Genomic DNA, 14,491 nt, shown 5'->3' with positions numbered 1-14,491 from the left:
TCCCCAGTGCTGGGGTTACAGGCCTGTGCTGCTGTACCTGGCTTTTTCCTGGGTGCTAGGGAATCAACTTTCCTGACTGATCCTCTGTAGTTCCCCCCTTTTTGAAATTTGTTCTTTGACAATTTTCACATTTGTATAATGTATTTTGACCATATTTACCCCCATGCTCTCTCCTCTCCTCCAATCCTGCTGCCCCTTGACCTCTTCCTAGTGACTCTCCCTCCTATTTTGTGGTTTTTGTTATCTTTTGTTTTTGTGATCCACTGGGTTTAGGGTTGCTTAGATGAGCATTGGTTAGGGGTTATTTACTGGAGCATGAACAACTCACCAGTGGTTATACCACTGAAGAAAAAGACACTCTTTTTCCAACAACCATTCACTGCCTGCCAATAGCTCCCAGGAGCCTCTTCCTTATCTGGGCTGACAGGCCCCACCCCATTTTGTGTAGGTTGAGGTAGAGTATTGTTTTAAGGTGTGTGACTTTGTTTACACGGCATTTGTTTAACTCTGCGAAGCTGTGATTCTCTGCCTGTCTAAAACAACTGATGGTCTAATAAAGAGCCTAGTGGCCAGTATCGAGGCATGAGCAATGATGGGCAGGGCTGGCAGGCAGAGAGAATAAATGGAAGGAGACACAAGGAAGAGGAGGAGCAACAGAAGGAGAGGAGGACGTTGGGGGCCAGCCACCTAACCACCCAGCCACAAGCAAGACAAGGAGTAAGCAGGGGAATAAAAGATCTCACTGCAATAGGTGGCCACAGCTGCTGAGAGGTCATGAGTGCAGTGGTCAGGGCAGTTCCAGAAGACAGCTCCTCTCCAGCTCAGATTATCTCTGCTTCCTCTTCTGTCCAGTGAGCCTTGGAGAGGGTGACAGAGATACCTTATTTAGGGCTGAGCATTCAACAATCACTTTTTCAATGTTGACCAGGTTTTGGCCTCTGCATTAATTGATGCCCACTGCAAAGCCTGGATATAAATAAAAATAATCGGAAGGGAGTTTAACAACATGTATTTTAGCAAAACAGCTGTAGTAGATTGCCCCTACAGCTTCCCTAGCCATGTTGTTGTTTCAGGGAGGGACTCAGTCATTAGATTTTTTTTGACCAGGTTTATAGTTAGTACCAAGCTTTTTAGTTTTTAATTTTTTGAGACAGGATTTCACGTATTGTAGGGTGGCCTTGAACTCTGTTGCTGAAGATGACCTGTAGGTGTGTGCTACTATCCCCAGTTTGTTAGGCCAGCATTTTGCCAACTCAGTTATAGTTCTAGCCCCAGCTACCAGATACCCTTTTCTTAAAAATATTTTCTCAAAATATTTTATTTCAACTTTTCCTTTTTCCTTCTTCTTCCTTCTCCTTCTTCCTACATCTTTCTTTCGTTTCTTTCTTTCTTTCTTTCTTTCTTTCTTTCTTTCTTTCTTTCTTTCTTTCTTTTTCTGAGACAAGGTTTCTTTATATAACAGTCCTGGCTGAACTGGAATTCGCTCTGTAGACTAGGCTGGCCTTGAACTCAGAGATCCATCTGCCTCTGCCTCCTGAGTGCTGGGATAGAAAGTGTATGCCACAACACCTGTTGATAATGGCTCTCTAGAATAACTCTTTTTAGATCACATTATTTATTTATTTAGTGTGTACATACACAAGTGCCTGCTGGTGAAGGTTGGAAGACAACTTGTGGCTGTTATCTCTTTCGGCGAAGTGAATCCCAGGGATCAGAGTCAGGCTGTTGGGCTTAGCAGCTTGTCTTGTGCCTTTATCTCCTGAACTATCTCACCAGACCTATGGCCTGTCTCTAAACTGAATCTGCAGCTCCTTTTACTTCTGAAATTTACAGAGTTGGTTTTGTTCATCCTGCAATACTTTTCTTCAGATAAGTTACAGGATCAGTAACATTAGGCAAAGTCTCCATTTTCTGTCAAACATTTTTTAGATAAATATCACTGGTTTCTTCAGTGTTTATGTTTATTGTTAGACCAGAGATAGGCATACAGGATAAGTTTATGTAATTTTGGTTGTATGTTGCTGGGAAGGTTATTAAGGAGGGAGAAGAGAGAGAGTAGTAGGTTAATGAATATGAATGAATCCCAAGGCAAAGGAGAGCGTGGATTAGAATAAACTTTGACTGTAAAGTAATAGCGGAATTTGTAATCTAGGTAAATTACGTAAGTCTCCTTAGAAGACTCCTCAGATCTGGGTCACATCTATACAGAGAAGAGAGGAAGCTGATGAATTCAATTTCTGTCTGCTTGTGGGATGCCATTTATTTATGTCAATGATCATGCCTAGAGCCTTTCAGAGACAGTCCAGGTGAGACACTTGTCTAATTCCTGCTGGGCTCAGGGGAGGAGAAATAGACCCATCTCTTAGCTAGAGGATAGCCTGTCCACGTGTGGGGACACTAGGAGAGTTAATTAACCTTTTTGGCCCCCAGGTCATGAAGGTCTGAAACAAAAGGAAGCGCTTTCAAAGGTTATACTTAACAGTGGAGACCAGGTAGTATTTCAGATCTGTACTTCACAATAAGACATGTTTATGCTTGTTAAGCTATTTAAACCTTTGGAAAATTAGCAACAGAAAAACATCTTCTTCTTTGCTGCCTTTATTTTCAAATTTTTATTAATTTATTTTTGAGCTAGGGTCTTGCTGGCCTGGAATTTCCTGTTCAGTTTCTCTGAGAAATTTTTTTGCCTGTGGTATGGAATACACAGTAATTTTAGCATTTGGAGCACTGAGGCAGGAGGATTGCCAATTTGAGATCAGCCTGGGCTACATAGTGACAAACTGCCTAAAAAAGAAGGAGGAGGAGGAGGAGGAGAAGGAGGAGGAGGAGGAGGAGGAGGAGGAGGAGACACAGGTCTTTAATCCTAGCACTTGGGAGGCAGAGGCAGGAGGATCTCTGAGTTTGAGGTCAGCCTGGTCTACAGAGTGAGTTCCAGGACAGCCAGGGCTACACAGAAAAACCCAGTCTCAAAAAACAAAACAAAAATAAACTCCCAACCCCCTCAAACAAAACAAAAAAACAAAATGAAGGGGCTGGAAAGATGGCTTTGTTGTTTAGAGCACTTGCTGTTCTTGTAGAGTTTTAGTTCCCAGAACTCATGGCAGCTTAAAAAACACCTATTACTACAGTTCCAGGGCATCTGACACCCTCTTCTGGCTTCTCTAATCAAGTACTCAAGTGGTGCACATATGTACATGCAGGCACTCACATATACACATACAATAGCTTTTTTTTTTTAAATTAATGGTTTATATGCTTAGCATAAATTCAGAAATCAGTGATTTTCATTTATATTACTGCTAGTCTGTTTTAGTTTTATTGCATTTTTTGGGTATGATTGTTTGGCCTGTATGTATATATGTGCACTTTATGCATGTAGGAAGCTCATGGAAGACTAAAGACAGCATTGATCACCTGGAACTGGAGTCATAGGGGGTTGAGAGGTTTTTTGAGACAGATTTCCTATATAGCTTCAAACTCACATGTATTCTAAGCCATCTTCCTGTTTTAGCCTGCCAAGAGTAGAGGTTATGAGTGTGAGATCTGTGCCTGGCTGATTTGGTGTTTTAATGTATATGTACAAGGGAAGATTTTATTTTGAGACAAGGGTCTCACTATGTAGACCAGGCTGACCTGAACTCAGCAACCCCCCTGCCTCTGCCTCCAGAGTGCAAGAACGTCATCACACCCACTGTGTGAGAAATTTTCAGTCTAGGTTTTCTTTGTTTTGTTTTTTTTTCCTTTTTTGAGACAGGGTTTCTCTGTGACTTTTTTTGGAGGCTGTTCTGGAACTGGCTCTAGGCTGGCCTTGAACTCACAGAGATCCGCCTGCCTCTGTGCTGGGATTAAAGGCGTGCGCCACCAACGTCCGGCTTTCAGTCTAGGTTTATATCAAATCTTCTCAACCCCCGTTTTTACGTCCCTCCCCTGCTTTTTTTTCCCTGTGGTTATGATTGTATGGAGAATGAAATGCGTCTTTGACTGGTTTCTTCTAGTGGCTTCCCAGAGTTTTATGCTGCTGATCATTCAAAAATGTTTCTGACCCATAAGTATCAGTTTAAATGAAAAATTACTTTCCCATAACAAACATAAAATTAGAGTATAATCATTTTACACATTTGAGAGTGGCTAAACAGAGACAGCTGGATTTAGTTGTTCTGTATCTAAATGCTTTGTTGTTGACATTTTGCATTGTTGAAATGTAGGCTCCATTGAAACAAACTTGGAGAGGGACGAGTCTTTTAATAGACTTTTCAGCCTATTAAAATTATAATTGTGTGTATTCTTTGATACTTTGCCACAATTTCTTAAAAGTTTGCTGTGTGTAGGGATGCTGTCTCAGCCTGGACACATGGGGGAGGGCCTAGGCCCTGTGCTGCATGATATGACAGACTTGGGGATCCCCCATGGAGGACCTCCCCCCCCCTCCCTGAAGCCTGGGGGGGGATGAGGGGGGAAGTTGTGGGGGGCCGGGAGGAGGGGAGGGAGAGGGAACTGGAATTGACATGTGAAGCAGGCTTGTTTCTAATTTAAATAAAAAATATATTAAAAAATGTTTGCAGAGTGGAATTTGAAAGTGTGTCAAGGAACTTTCTGTATTCTGTTATGTAGAAATACATTGGTATGTTTTGCACTTTGAATGACTCTGTAAACTGCAAGCTTTTGACCTTGTGACTGACTCAAAGGGGACTCACGAGCCCCTTTGCCACCCTTCAGGAATGGCTGTTTTGAATTAGGAAGAGATCTTGAAAACTGACTTAGGTCTTTCTCTCTCTTGGCCTGAAATAAACGAAAGTGGTTGAAACTAAAGGAGAACTGACCTCCTTGAAGTCAGCCAGCTGGTTGTTATCTTCAGCGTTGTAGCTACTGTATTTCAGAATTCCTCGCTGACTTTTATAAATACATGTCTGTGTTTCTGCTGTGCGTGGTCCAGTTCCCTGGGTCCCACTCCACTGCACTGCCTTTAGAGAGTTAGCTTGTCTACCAAGGCCCCACTACTGGGAGTCTTGAATGGGTTTATTTACTCTTCTTTTTTATTTTGTCTTAAGTCCCAAATTGTCAAAAGTCTCATTCTGTTTCCAAGTAAAATATGTCAGGTGTGTCAGTTTAGCTTTGTGACTGCCTTAATTGTCTTAATATGCTTTTAAGAACTGATGTTCACTCCAAAGCATTTAAGCTTAGTAGGAGTTTGAAGTATGTTGTGAGTGATCAGAGCAGCGTCATTATTCTATATGGAAGGGCTCTGAAGTAACTTTAGTGATCTCTAGTGGGTTCCTAGCAGGATGGACAGCTTACCTGCACTAAACTCTTTTCTTGTCTTGGACTTATATAAATTCTTTGACTAGTGTTTTTGTTTTTGTTTTTTTACATAGGGCATTGCTCAATGCTATAGACTGAATGTTTTCATGCTCCCCTGTTAAGCCATTAAACCTAGGGTTATGTTTATATTTTTTGTGTGTATTTGTGTCTATGTGTATGTATTGTGTGTGTGTGTGTGTGTGTGTGTGTGTATGTGTGTGTGTGTGTTGTTGTTTTTCGAGACAGGGTTTCTCTGTGTAGCTTTGGAACCTACCCTGGCACTCGCTCTAGAGACCAGGCTGGCCTCGAACTCACAGAGATCCGCCTGCCTCTGCCTCCCGAGTGCTGGTATTAAAGGCATGCGCCACCAACGCCCGGCAGTATTTATGTTTTTAATGAAGTCAGATGCACTTGTTAGGAGTTGCTCTGAGGTCATTTGGGAATGTTTAATACTATTCAGAAATCTCCAGAGTTGATGAGGTCGTGTAATGAAAAGGGTGCTCTTTCTAACTTGGGGTTTTGCTGTGTATCCTAGGCTGGTTTCAAATTAGCAATTCTGCCTCTTCCTACGTTCCGGTGTTACTCCTGTGCCACCATGTTTAGTAGAAAGGCTTCTTTCTCTTAAAAGGCAGGATCATGTGCTATCATTACTGTCCATCTTTGAAATTGCATGGACCACCCTAGTGATGGTGTATACATCTTTATTTAGTCCTTTGATTTCAATGTGGGCTTTCTAAGAATGCAAGAGAGAGAGAGAGAGTGTGTGTGTGTGTGTGTGTGTGTGTGTGTGTGTGTGTGTGTGTGCGCGAGCGCGCGTGTGCGCACGCGCACATTTAGGCCAGGAGACAGCCTTGGGTGTTGTTTCTCAAGTATCCATATTTATTCATTTGTTTATTTGTTTGGGGGCAATGTCTCTCACTGGAATGAAACTCCCCTAGCAGCAAGGCTGGCTAGAGAATCCTAGGGACCTGTCTTGGCCTCCCCAGCACTGGGATTACAAGTGTGTACCACCATGGTTGGTTGGTTGGTTGGTTTAAAGTCAAGGTTCTGGGAATCAAACTCAGGTCCTTGTGCTTACAAGTGCTTGTCTTGTTCCATTTGTGACCTTTTTGAAAATCAGTAATAGAGCCTCTTAAATAGTTGGTGTGGTTCTAACGAGCTGGGAATAATGTTCATTGTGTCATCTCTAACAAAAATTTAGTGGCCTATGGAAGAATGGATAAAAAAAAATTGATATTCTCTGAGAATTTAGTCACTTTCTATTCTTCTGTTTACCCTATGGAGACCATTTTTAGTTCTAAAAGAGTCACATACAATAATTGTACATATTTATGGACAATGTGATAATTTATATATACAATGTGTAATGATCAAATCAGGGAGTTAGCTTTTCCTTTTCTTTAAAAATTATCCTTTTTTTTGTATTGGGAGCCTTTGAAGTCCTTTGTTTTTTTTCTTTCACTTTTTAGAAATAAAAATCTATGCTGAATTGAAATGTGGTCTTGACATGCAACCTTTGCTGTTCTGGAACTTGCTATGTAGACCAAGCTGGACTCAGATTTGCAGTGATCGTCCTTTCTCTACCAGGATTGCAGGCATGTGCCACTATGACTGGCAGTCTCCTGTTTGAAAGTGTTTTGAGTATGCCACAGCCGCCTCTCCTCCTCCTCCCCCTCCTTCTCTGCTTCCTCCTCCTTCCTCCCGCCTTCCCTCTTTTTTTTTCTTTTTGTTTGGCTGAGGTTTTGTGTTTTTTGTTTTGGTTTTTCAAGACAGGGTTTCTCTGTGGCTTTGGAGGCTGTCCTGGAACCAGCTCTTGTAGCCCAGGCTGGTCTCAAACTCACAGAGATCCACATGTTTCTGCCTCCTAAGTGCTGTGATTGCTACTGTGATTGTTACTCTAGTACTGCAAACCTTACTTCCTCAAATAACAGGCATCTGGGTACCTAAAGGTACTTATTAATTAGAAATTTTCTCTAAAGCCTGTTGTGGTTGTTCATAACTATAATCCTTGGATTTGGGAGGTAAAGATATTAGGATCTGGAGTTTGAGGATAGTTTTGGCTACGATGCCAGTTGACCAGCCTGAGCTACTTGAGACCCTGTCTCAAAAAAACTGTCCTATTCCCCAAACAAAAAAGGAGGAGAGTAGTGGAGCATGCCTTAATCCCAACACTTGTGAGGCAGAGGTAGGCGGATATCTGTGAGTTCAAATCTGTGGAGCTCTGCTGCGGAGTATATGTGATAAAGCAGATTGTCAAGTGAGGCGGGGAATATGGACAAATGAATACCCACAGTATAAAGATAGTTCCCATTTACATGTCTGCCCTGGAGGGATATTGTGGGGTCAGCGGGGAGCCTGTCTGAATTCTTCAGTGGAAGTCCATAGTATTTAGTATAGCTAATGGAATTCAGAAGAAAAGTGTGATTCTGGAAATTGAGAGCACTTTGTAAAGCTTTTTGAAAAATATGGTTGGAACTAGGATAAGAGGTAGAGAAGAGCCTAAAGACGACGTGGTCCCTGAGACCTACACATGGGACTTCCTACAAGCTTGAGCAGAGTGGCAGTGTAGTAAACAGTCAGCTTCTCACTAGGTTTAGATCTTGATTCAGTAGATTGGAGAGTGAGCTGTCGTGTGGGGTCCTAGTGCTCTGCCCTGTTCCATACAGGGCCCATTCCTTAGTCTCTAAGGATACCCAGTTCCTTGATTCAGGGCTCGGCTTCTGATGCTCACTCTTCCAGGTGTCTGCATAGCTTCCATGCCTCCTTTTAGTCTTTGCTTAGTGAGAGCTCCCTTGACACCCCAGTGTAAAGTAATAGGTCCTCCTGGCAAACACCAGCCCCTCACACCCCCTGCATGCTTTTCCCTCTTTCTTTACCTAGAATAGTATCTGGAATTGTAAATAAATATATGTGTATGTGTAGATGTGCAGGTATGGGCACCGGAGATGGTTTCAGGAAACCGGAAGCAGTAAAACAAAGGAGTGGACAAGGGAATTCTAAGACATTCAGTTTTTATTTAGTGGCTGTTACTTTCTTGTCAAAGCAGTCCTTGAGATGGGTGAACTGGGAAAACTCAGCAAAACATGTATCAAGGTAGAATACTCATGGACAAGACTGAGATTTGGATTTGGATTTGGTTAGTTTGCCTTTAAAAAGCTCCAGGGAATTCACCTTCAGTGTCCTTTTATTGGGGTGGGTGGGTGGAGCTTTGCACTTCGAAGTGAAACCTTGGTGATTCTGATTGATGCCTTTTGTTCCCCTCCTAGGACCCCTAGAGTGGACCATGAGTTGGTAATGCCCACTGAAGACTTCTGGGAGCCATGTCAGACGAATCCGCCTCAGGGAGCGATCCAGACCTGGACCCGGACGTGGAGCTGGAGGATGCGGAAGAGGAGGAGGAGGAGGAGGAGGTGGCCGAGGAGGAGCATGACAGGGATGACGAGGAAGGCCTGCTTGATGGTAAGTACCTCTGCTGATAACAGACACTGCCCTGTCCTTTTACTGGGAGATTTTTTTTTTTCTTCTTCCTTGGTGGGGAGAGATTGAGAGCTGTTGAGACAGTCTTGCTCTGTATAGCTGAAGCTGGCCTGGAGCGCACTATAAGCCAGGCTAACCGTGAACTAACTGTAATCTTCTTGCCTTATCCTTCCAAGTGCTGAGATTGTAGATACATGCCATTATTCCTAGGTTCTAGTTGGATTTAGTGGGCCGTTCTTAGTAAGAGGACATGGCTGAGAACCCAGCCATAGAACTTCTGTGTTCCTTCTCAGGAAATGGATGGTTGTTTTTACAAGTAAACCTTGTCTAGTGGTGGAAAGATGAGAATTTAGCCCATCTTTAACAGAAAGCTAGACTCAAATCCAGAGATTCAAGAGTGGAGTATACTTGCCCAAGTGATGGAGGAGTCATGGTAGAGTCTCTGTGCTTGAGTCTGCAACCTGAAGTGTGAACTCTCAGTTATAGTGATGACTACTGAGTGTGAACTCTCAGGTAGAGTGGTGGCTGCTGAGTGTGAACTCTCAGGGTATAGTGATGACTACTGAGTGTGAACTCTCAGGTATAGTGATGGCTGCTGAGTGTGAACTCTCAGGTAGAGTGATGACTATGAGTGTGAACTCTCAGGTATAGTGATGACTACTGAGTGTGAACTCTCAGGTATAGTGATGACTACTGAGTGTGAACTCTCAGGTATAGTGATGACTATTGAATGTGAACTCTCAGGTAGAATGATGACTACTGAGTGTGAACTCTCAGGTAGAGTGATGGCTGCTGAGTGTGACCTCTCAGGTATAGTGATGACTATGAGTGTGAACTCTCAGGTAGAGTGATGACTACTGAGTGTGAACTCTCAGGTATAGTGATGACTATGAGTGTGAACTCTCAGGTAGAATGATGACTACTGAGTGTGAACTCTCAGGTATAATGATGGCTGCTGAGTGTGACCTCTCAGGTATAGTGATGGCTGCTGAGTGTGACCTCTCAGGTATAGTGATGGCTGCTGAGTGTGAACTCTCAGGTATAGTGATGACTACTGAGTGTGAACTCTCAGGTAGAGTGATGACTACTGAGTGTGAACTCTCAGGTAGAATGATGACTACTGAGTTTGAACTCTCAGGTATAGTGATGACTACTGAGTGTGAACTCTCAGGTAGAGTGGTGGCTACTAAGTGTCCTGTGAGACTCCTGAAAACACAATTTGAAATTCTACTTGCATGTTTGTACATGAGGGAATTGTCTGCATAGAGATTCTCAAAACAGACTGACGGCCCCAAAATGTTGATCATCTGCAGTGCTGGTCACTTGTGACTGTAAATTACTCCAACTAGAAGGTTGACTGCATTTCCATGGCCAATAGGCTGCCTCTAGATTCCTCCTATTTATTGTTAAGCTCCCTGCTTCCTTTGACCCTCAACTTGGTTTTTTTGGACAGGGTCTTACTTTGTCGCTTAGGTTGGCCTCAAACTGGGAATCCTCAGATGCTCCAGGTTAACTTCTAGTTCTTGAAATAGCATAGAAACTTTTCTTCTCTTTTTGTGGCACTGGAAATTGAACTCAAGGCCATGTGCCTGGTAGAAAGCACTTGATCACTGAATTATGTCCCCACCATTTTTTTGCATTATATATTTCTAGACAGGGTCTCACTAAGTTGCTAGGCTTGAACTGAACTTGGTTGGTAGCCTAGGCTACAGATTTTAGTATATATGTTGCCAAAGTGAGCACTTTGCTTTTTTGAGACAGACTTGCTATGTGATACTCCAGATTGGCCCTGAATTTGCAATGGATAGGCAGTCTAGAATTTACTCCTTCTACCTCTACCTCCTGAATTCTGGGATTATAGGAGTGTACTACCATACCAAGTAGGTGGAATTGGAGGGTGGGGAGCATCATTGAATTTTTTTTCCTCCTTCCAGACATGGTTTCTCTGTATTGCTTTGGAGATTGTCCTGGAACTTGCTCTGTAGACCAGGCTGGCCTCAAATTCACAGAGACCCACCTGCCTCTGCCTCCTGAGTGCTGGGATTAAAAGCGTGTACCACCAACACCCAGCTGCATCATTGAAATTTTAAAGTTAAAAATTATTTCTATCACTTATAAAGTTCAAAATGATACAGAATGTTCTATTAGATACTATCTTCTTTTTCTTGTTCAACTAGTATATCTTGACTTCTTAAGTTTGACTCAAGACCATTTTGTGTTTCACTACAGTATCAGAGTTATATGCACCTTCCTGGACTTTTCCTAAAAATAGAGATACTTGTGTTAGTTGTTGTAACTCACTGTTTTAGGGTTTGTTTTTTTTTAAGTTGATTTGGTGTGAGTGTGTGTGTGTGTGGGTGTATATGTGTTTATGGTGTGAGTGTGTGTGTGTGTGGGTGTATATGTGTTTATGGTGTGAGTGTGTGTGTGTGTGGGTGTATATGTGTTTATGGTGTGAGTGTGTGTGTGTGTGTGTATGTGTTTATGGTGTGAGTGTGTGTGTGTGTGGGTGTATATGTGTTTGTGTTGTGTGTGTGTGTGTGTGTATGTGTTTATGGTGTGAGTGTGTGTGTGTGTGGGTGTATATGTGTTTATGGTGTGAGTGTGTGTGTGTGTGTATGTGTTTATGGTGTGAGTGTGTGTGTGTGTGGGTGTATATGTGTTTATGGTGTGAGTGTGTGTGTGTGTGGGTGTATATGTGTTTATGGTGTGAGTGTGTGTGTGGGTGGGTGTATATGTGTTTATGGTGTGAGTGTGTGTGTGGGTGTATGTGTTTATGGTGTGAGTGTGTGTGTGGGTGGGTGTATATGTGTTTATGGTGTGAGTGTGTGTGTGGGTGGGTGTATATGTGTTTATGGTGTGAGTGTGTGTGTGTGTGTGGGTGTATGTGTTTATGGTGTGAGTGTGTGTGGGTGTGGGTGTATGTGTTTATGGTGTGAGTGTGTGTGGGTGTGGGTGTATATGTGTTTATGGTGTGAGTGTGTGTGTGTGTGTATGTGTTTATGGTGTGAGTGTGTGTGGGTGGGTGTGTGTATGTGTTTATGGTGTGAGTGTGTGTGTGTGTGTGTGTGTATGTGTTTATGGTGTGAGTGTGTGTGTGGGTGGGTGTATATGTGTTTATGGTGTGAGTGTGTGTGTGTGTGTGGGTGTATGTGTTTATGGTGTGAGTGTGTGTGGGTGTGGGTGTATGTGTTTATGGTGTGAGTGTGTGTGGGTGTGGGTGTATATGTGTTTATGGTGTGAGTGTGTGTGTGTGTGTATGTGTTTATGGTGTGAGTGTGTGTGGGTGGGTGTGTGTATGTGTTTATGGTGTGAGTGTGTGTGTGTGTGTGTGTGTATGTGTTTATGGTGTGAGTGTGTGTGTGGGTGGGTGTATATGTGTTTATGGTGTGAGTGTGTGTGTGTGTGGGTGTATGTGTTTATGGTGTGAGTGTGTGTGGGTGTGGGTGTATGTGTTTATGGTGTGAGTGTGTGTGGGTGTGGGTGTATATGTGTTTATGGTGTGAGTGTGTGTGTGTGTGTATGTGTTTATGGTGTGAGTGTGTGTGGGTGGGTGTATATGTGTTTATGGTGTGAGTGTGTGTGTGTGTGTGTGTGTGTGTGTGTTTATGGTGTGAGTGTGTGTGGGTGGGTGTATATGTGTTTATGGTGTGAGTGTGTGTGTGTGTGTATGTGTTTATGGTGTGAGTGTGTGTGTGTGTATGTGTTTATGGTGTGAGTGTGTGTGTGTGTATGTGTTTATGGTGTGAGTGTGTGTGTGGGTGGGTGTGTATGTGTTTATGGTGTGAGTGTGTGTGTGTGTGTGTGTGTGTATGTGTTTATGGTGTGAGTGTGTGTGGGTGGGTGTATATGTGTTTGTGGTGTGAGTGTGTGTGGGTGGGTGTATATGTGTTTATGGTGTGAGTGTGTGTGTGGGTGGGTGTATATGTGTTTATATGCATGGAGGTGTTCTCTCTTGTCTGTGTGCTTGTGGAGGCGAGGGGTTGATATCGGATGTTTCCCTTAATTTCTCTCTACCCATTTCCCTCACTATATCTAATCTTGGCTGGCCAGGCCTGGGACTCAAAGAAATCCACCTGACCCTGCCTCCTAAGTGCTGGGATGAAAGGCATGTGCCAGCATGCCTGACTCTACCTTATTTTTTGAGACAAGGGTCTCTCTGAAGCTGGAAGCGGTGATTGCCTAGACTGGGTGACTAGTGAGCCTTCAGGGTCTTCCTGTCTCCAGCTCCCAGGGTTAGTGGTTTCAAACTCTTAACTGGATTCTCACCAGTCAGTAAATAGCAGCCATCTACAGGAAAGGGCATGCTCTCCAGGTTACTGAGAGCAGAAAAAGTACCGGGACCTCCAGAGTTTTAACCAAAATCAGAATGGATGGGTTTGGTTTTATAAAGAGTTACATGTATCAAAAAAAAAATTTTTTTTTTTCTTACTGGTAATTCCAGTACTAAGGAGGCTGAGGCGCAAGAATCCTGAAGCCAGCCTGGCTGTATAGTGAGACCCTGTCAACTCCTAACTGCACCCTAGAGTGTGGGGGTAGGAAGAATTATACCTCAGAGGCCTGGAGATGTAGCTCAGCAGTTAGCTCAGTTTACCTAGTGTGTGTGTGTGGAAGGCCTTCAGACAAAGCAAGGTGTTGCTAGGGGGTGGCTGTTCATATTCCAGACTCTGAAGGCTAAGGAGGGAGGACTGGTATGAGTTTGAAGCCACCCTGGTCAATGTAGAGAGAGCCTGTTTTGAAAACCAGCAAACAAGAAAAGGGCTAAGTATGAACTCAGTGGTAGAATATTTTGCATGCATAAAGCCTTGGGCTCAATCTCTGGTATTGCCACCCCCAAAAGTCCTCCAAACTGGGCTGGAAAGTTGGCCCTGTGGTTGGAAGTACTTCTTACTCTTGCGTAGGATTGGAGTTTGATTCCCAACACCCACCTGCCACCTCACAGCTGTCTGTACTCCACTTTTGCGTCATGCAGTACATCCCTGCAAGCAGGATACTCATTAAGTAAATCTAAAACTTTATTGGAAAAAAGTTCCTCAAACAAAACTGCACCTGGAAGGAGAGATTTGTCACTAATGATTAGTTTGTATTTGTGTGTGTGTGTGTGTGTGTGTGTGTGTGAGTGTGAGAGGGGGGTACGTTTGTGTATCGGGTGTCTTCTCTACCTTAAATTTTTTGAAGGCATGGTTCTCTGTGTCCAGCTTTTTATACAGGTGCTGGAAATCCAAATTCAGGTCCTCAGGCTTTCAGAGTTAGTCCTTTACCCACTAAGCCATTTAACCAGGCCTGTTTTCTAGAATTTTTTATATAAAAAGAACCGCATAGTATATTACATATTATATTCTTCCTCCCAGTTTAACTTCTTTACTCAACATAAGTGTGTGTGTGTGTATGTGTGCATGCGTGCATGTTTCTAGATGTAAGTAGGGAGAATAGGCATATTTTTAGTAACAAAAGGAGTTAGCAGTTGGGCCTGGCATTGTGATGCACACTTTTAATCCCAATACTACAGGAGGCAGGCAGACCTCTGTGAGTTCAAGGCTAACCTCTTACCTCTTACCCCTAGACTCCCTTTAAGATGAAGCATTACTGGCCAGGTGGTGGTGGCTCATGCCTTTAGTCCCAGCACTCAGGAGATAGAGGCAGGTGATCTCTGTGAGTTTGAGACCAGCATGGTCTACAGAGCAATGTCAGGATTGTTACACAAAGAAACCCTGCC

At 43.2% G+C, this 14,491-nt stretch overlaps 1 protein-coding gene across 2 annotated transcripts in view; it reads left to right on the top strand.

Annotated features, from left to right (window-relative positions):
* The window catches only part of Rad54l2 (RAD54 like 2), a 99,874-nt gene that overhangs the window by 25,744 nt on the left and 59,639 nt on the right, over positions 1-14,491 (top strand). For both annotated transcript variants that reach the window (XM_035443923.1, XM_027414416.1), the window contains exon 2: positions 8,565-8,757. In XM_035443923.1, coding sequence (XP_035299814.1) covers positions 8,619-8,757 — 139 coding nt within the window. In that variant the 5' untranslated portion in view covers positions 8,565-8,618. The remainder of the gene's footprint in view (positions 1-8,564; positions 8,758-14,491) is intronic.

The sequence above is a fragment of the Cricetulus griseus genome, chromosome 4, assembly GCF_003668045.3.
Source record: "Cricetulus griseus strain 17A/GY chromosome 4, alternate assembly CriGri-PICRH-1.0, whole genome shotgun sequence".
NCBI lineage: Eukaryota > Metazoa > Chordata > Mammalia > Rodentia > Cricetidae > Cricetulus > Cricetulus griseus.
The sequence above is the reverse complement of the archived record's forward strand: the minus strand, read 5'-3'. Positions and strand labels throughout refer to the sequence as shown.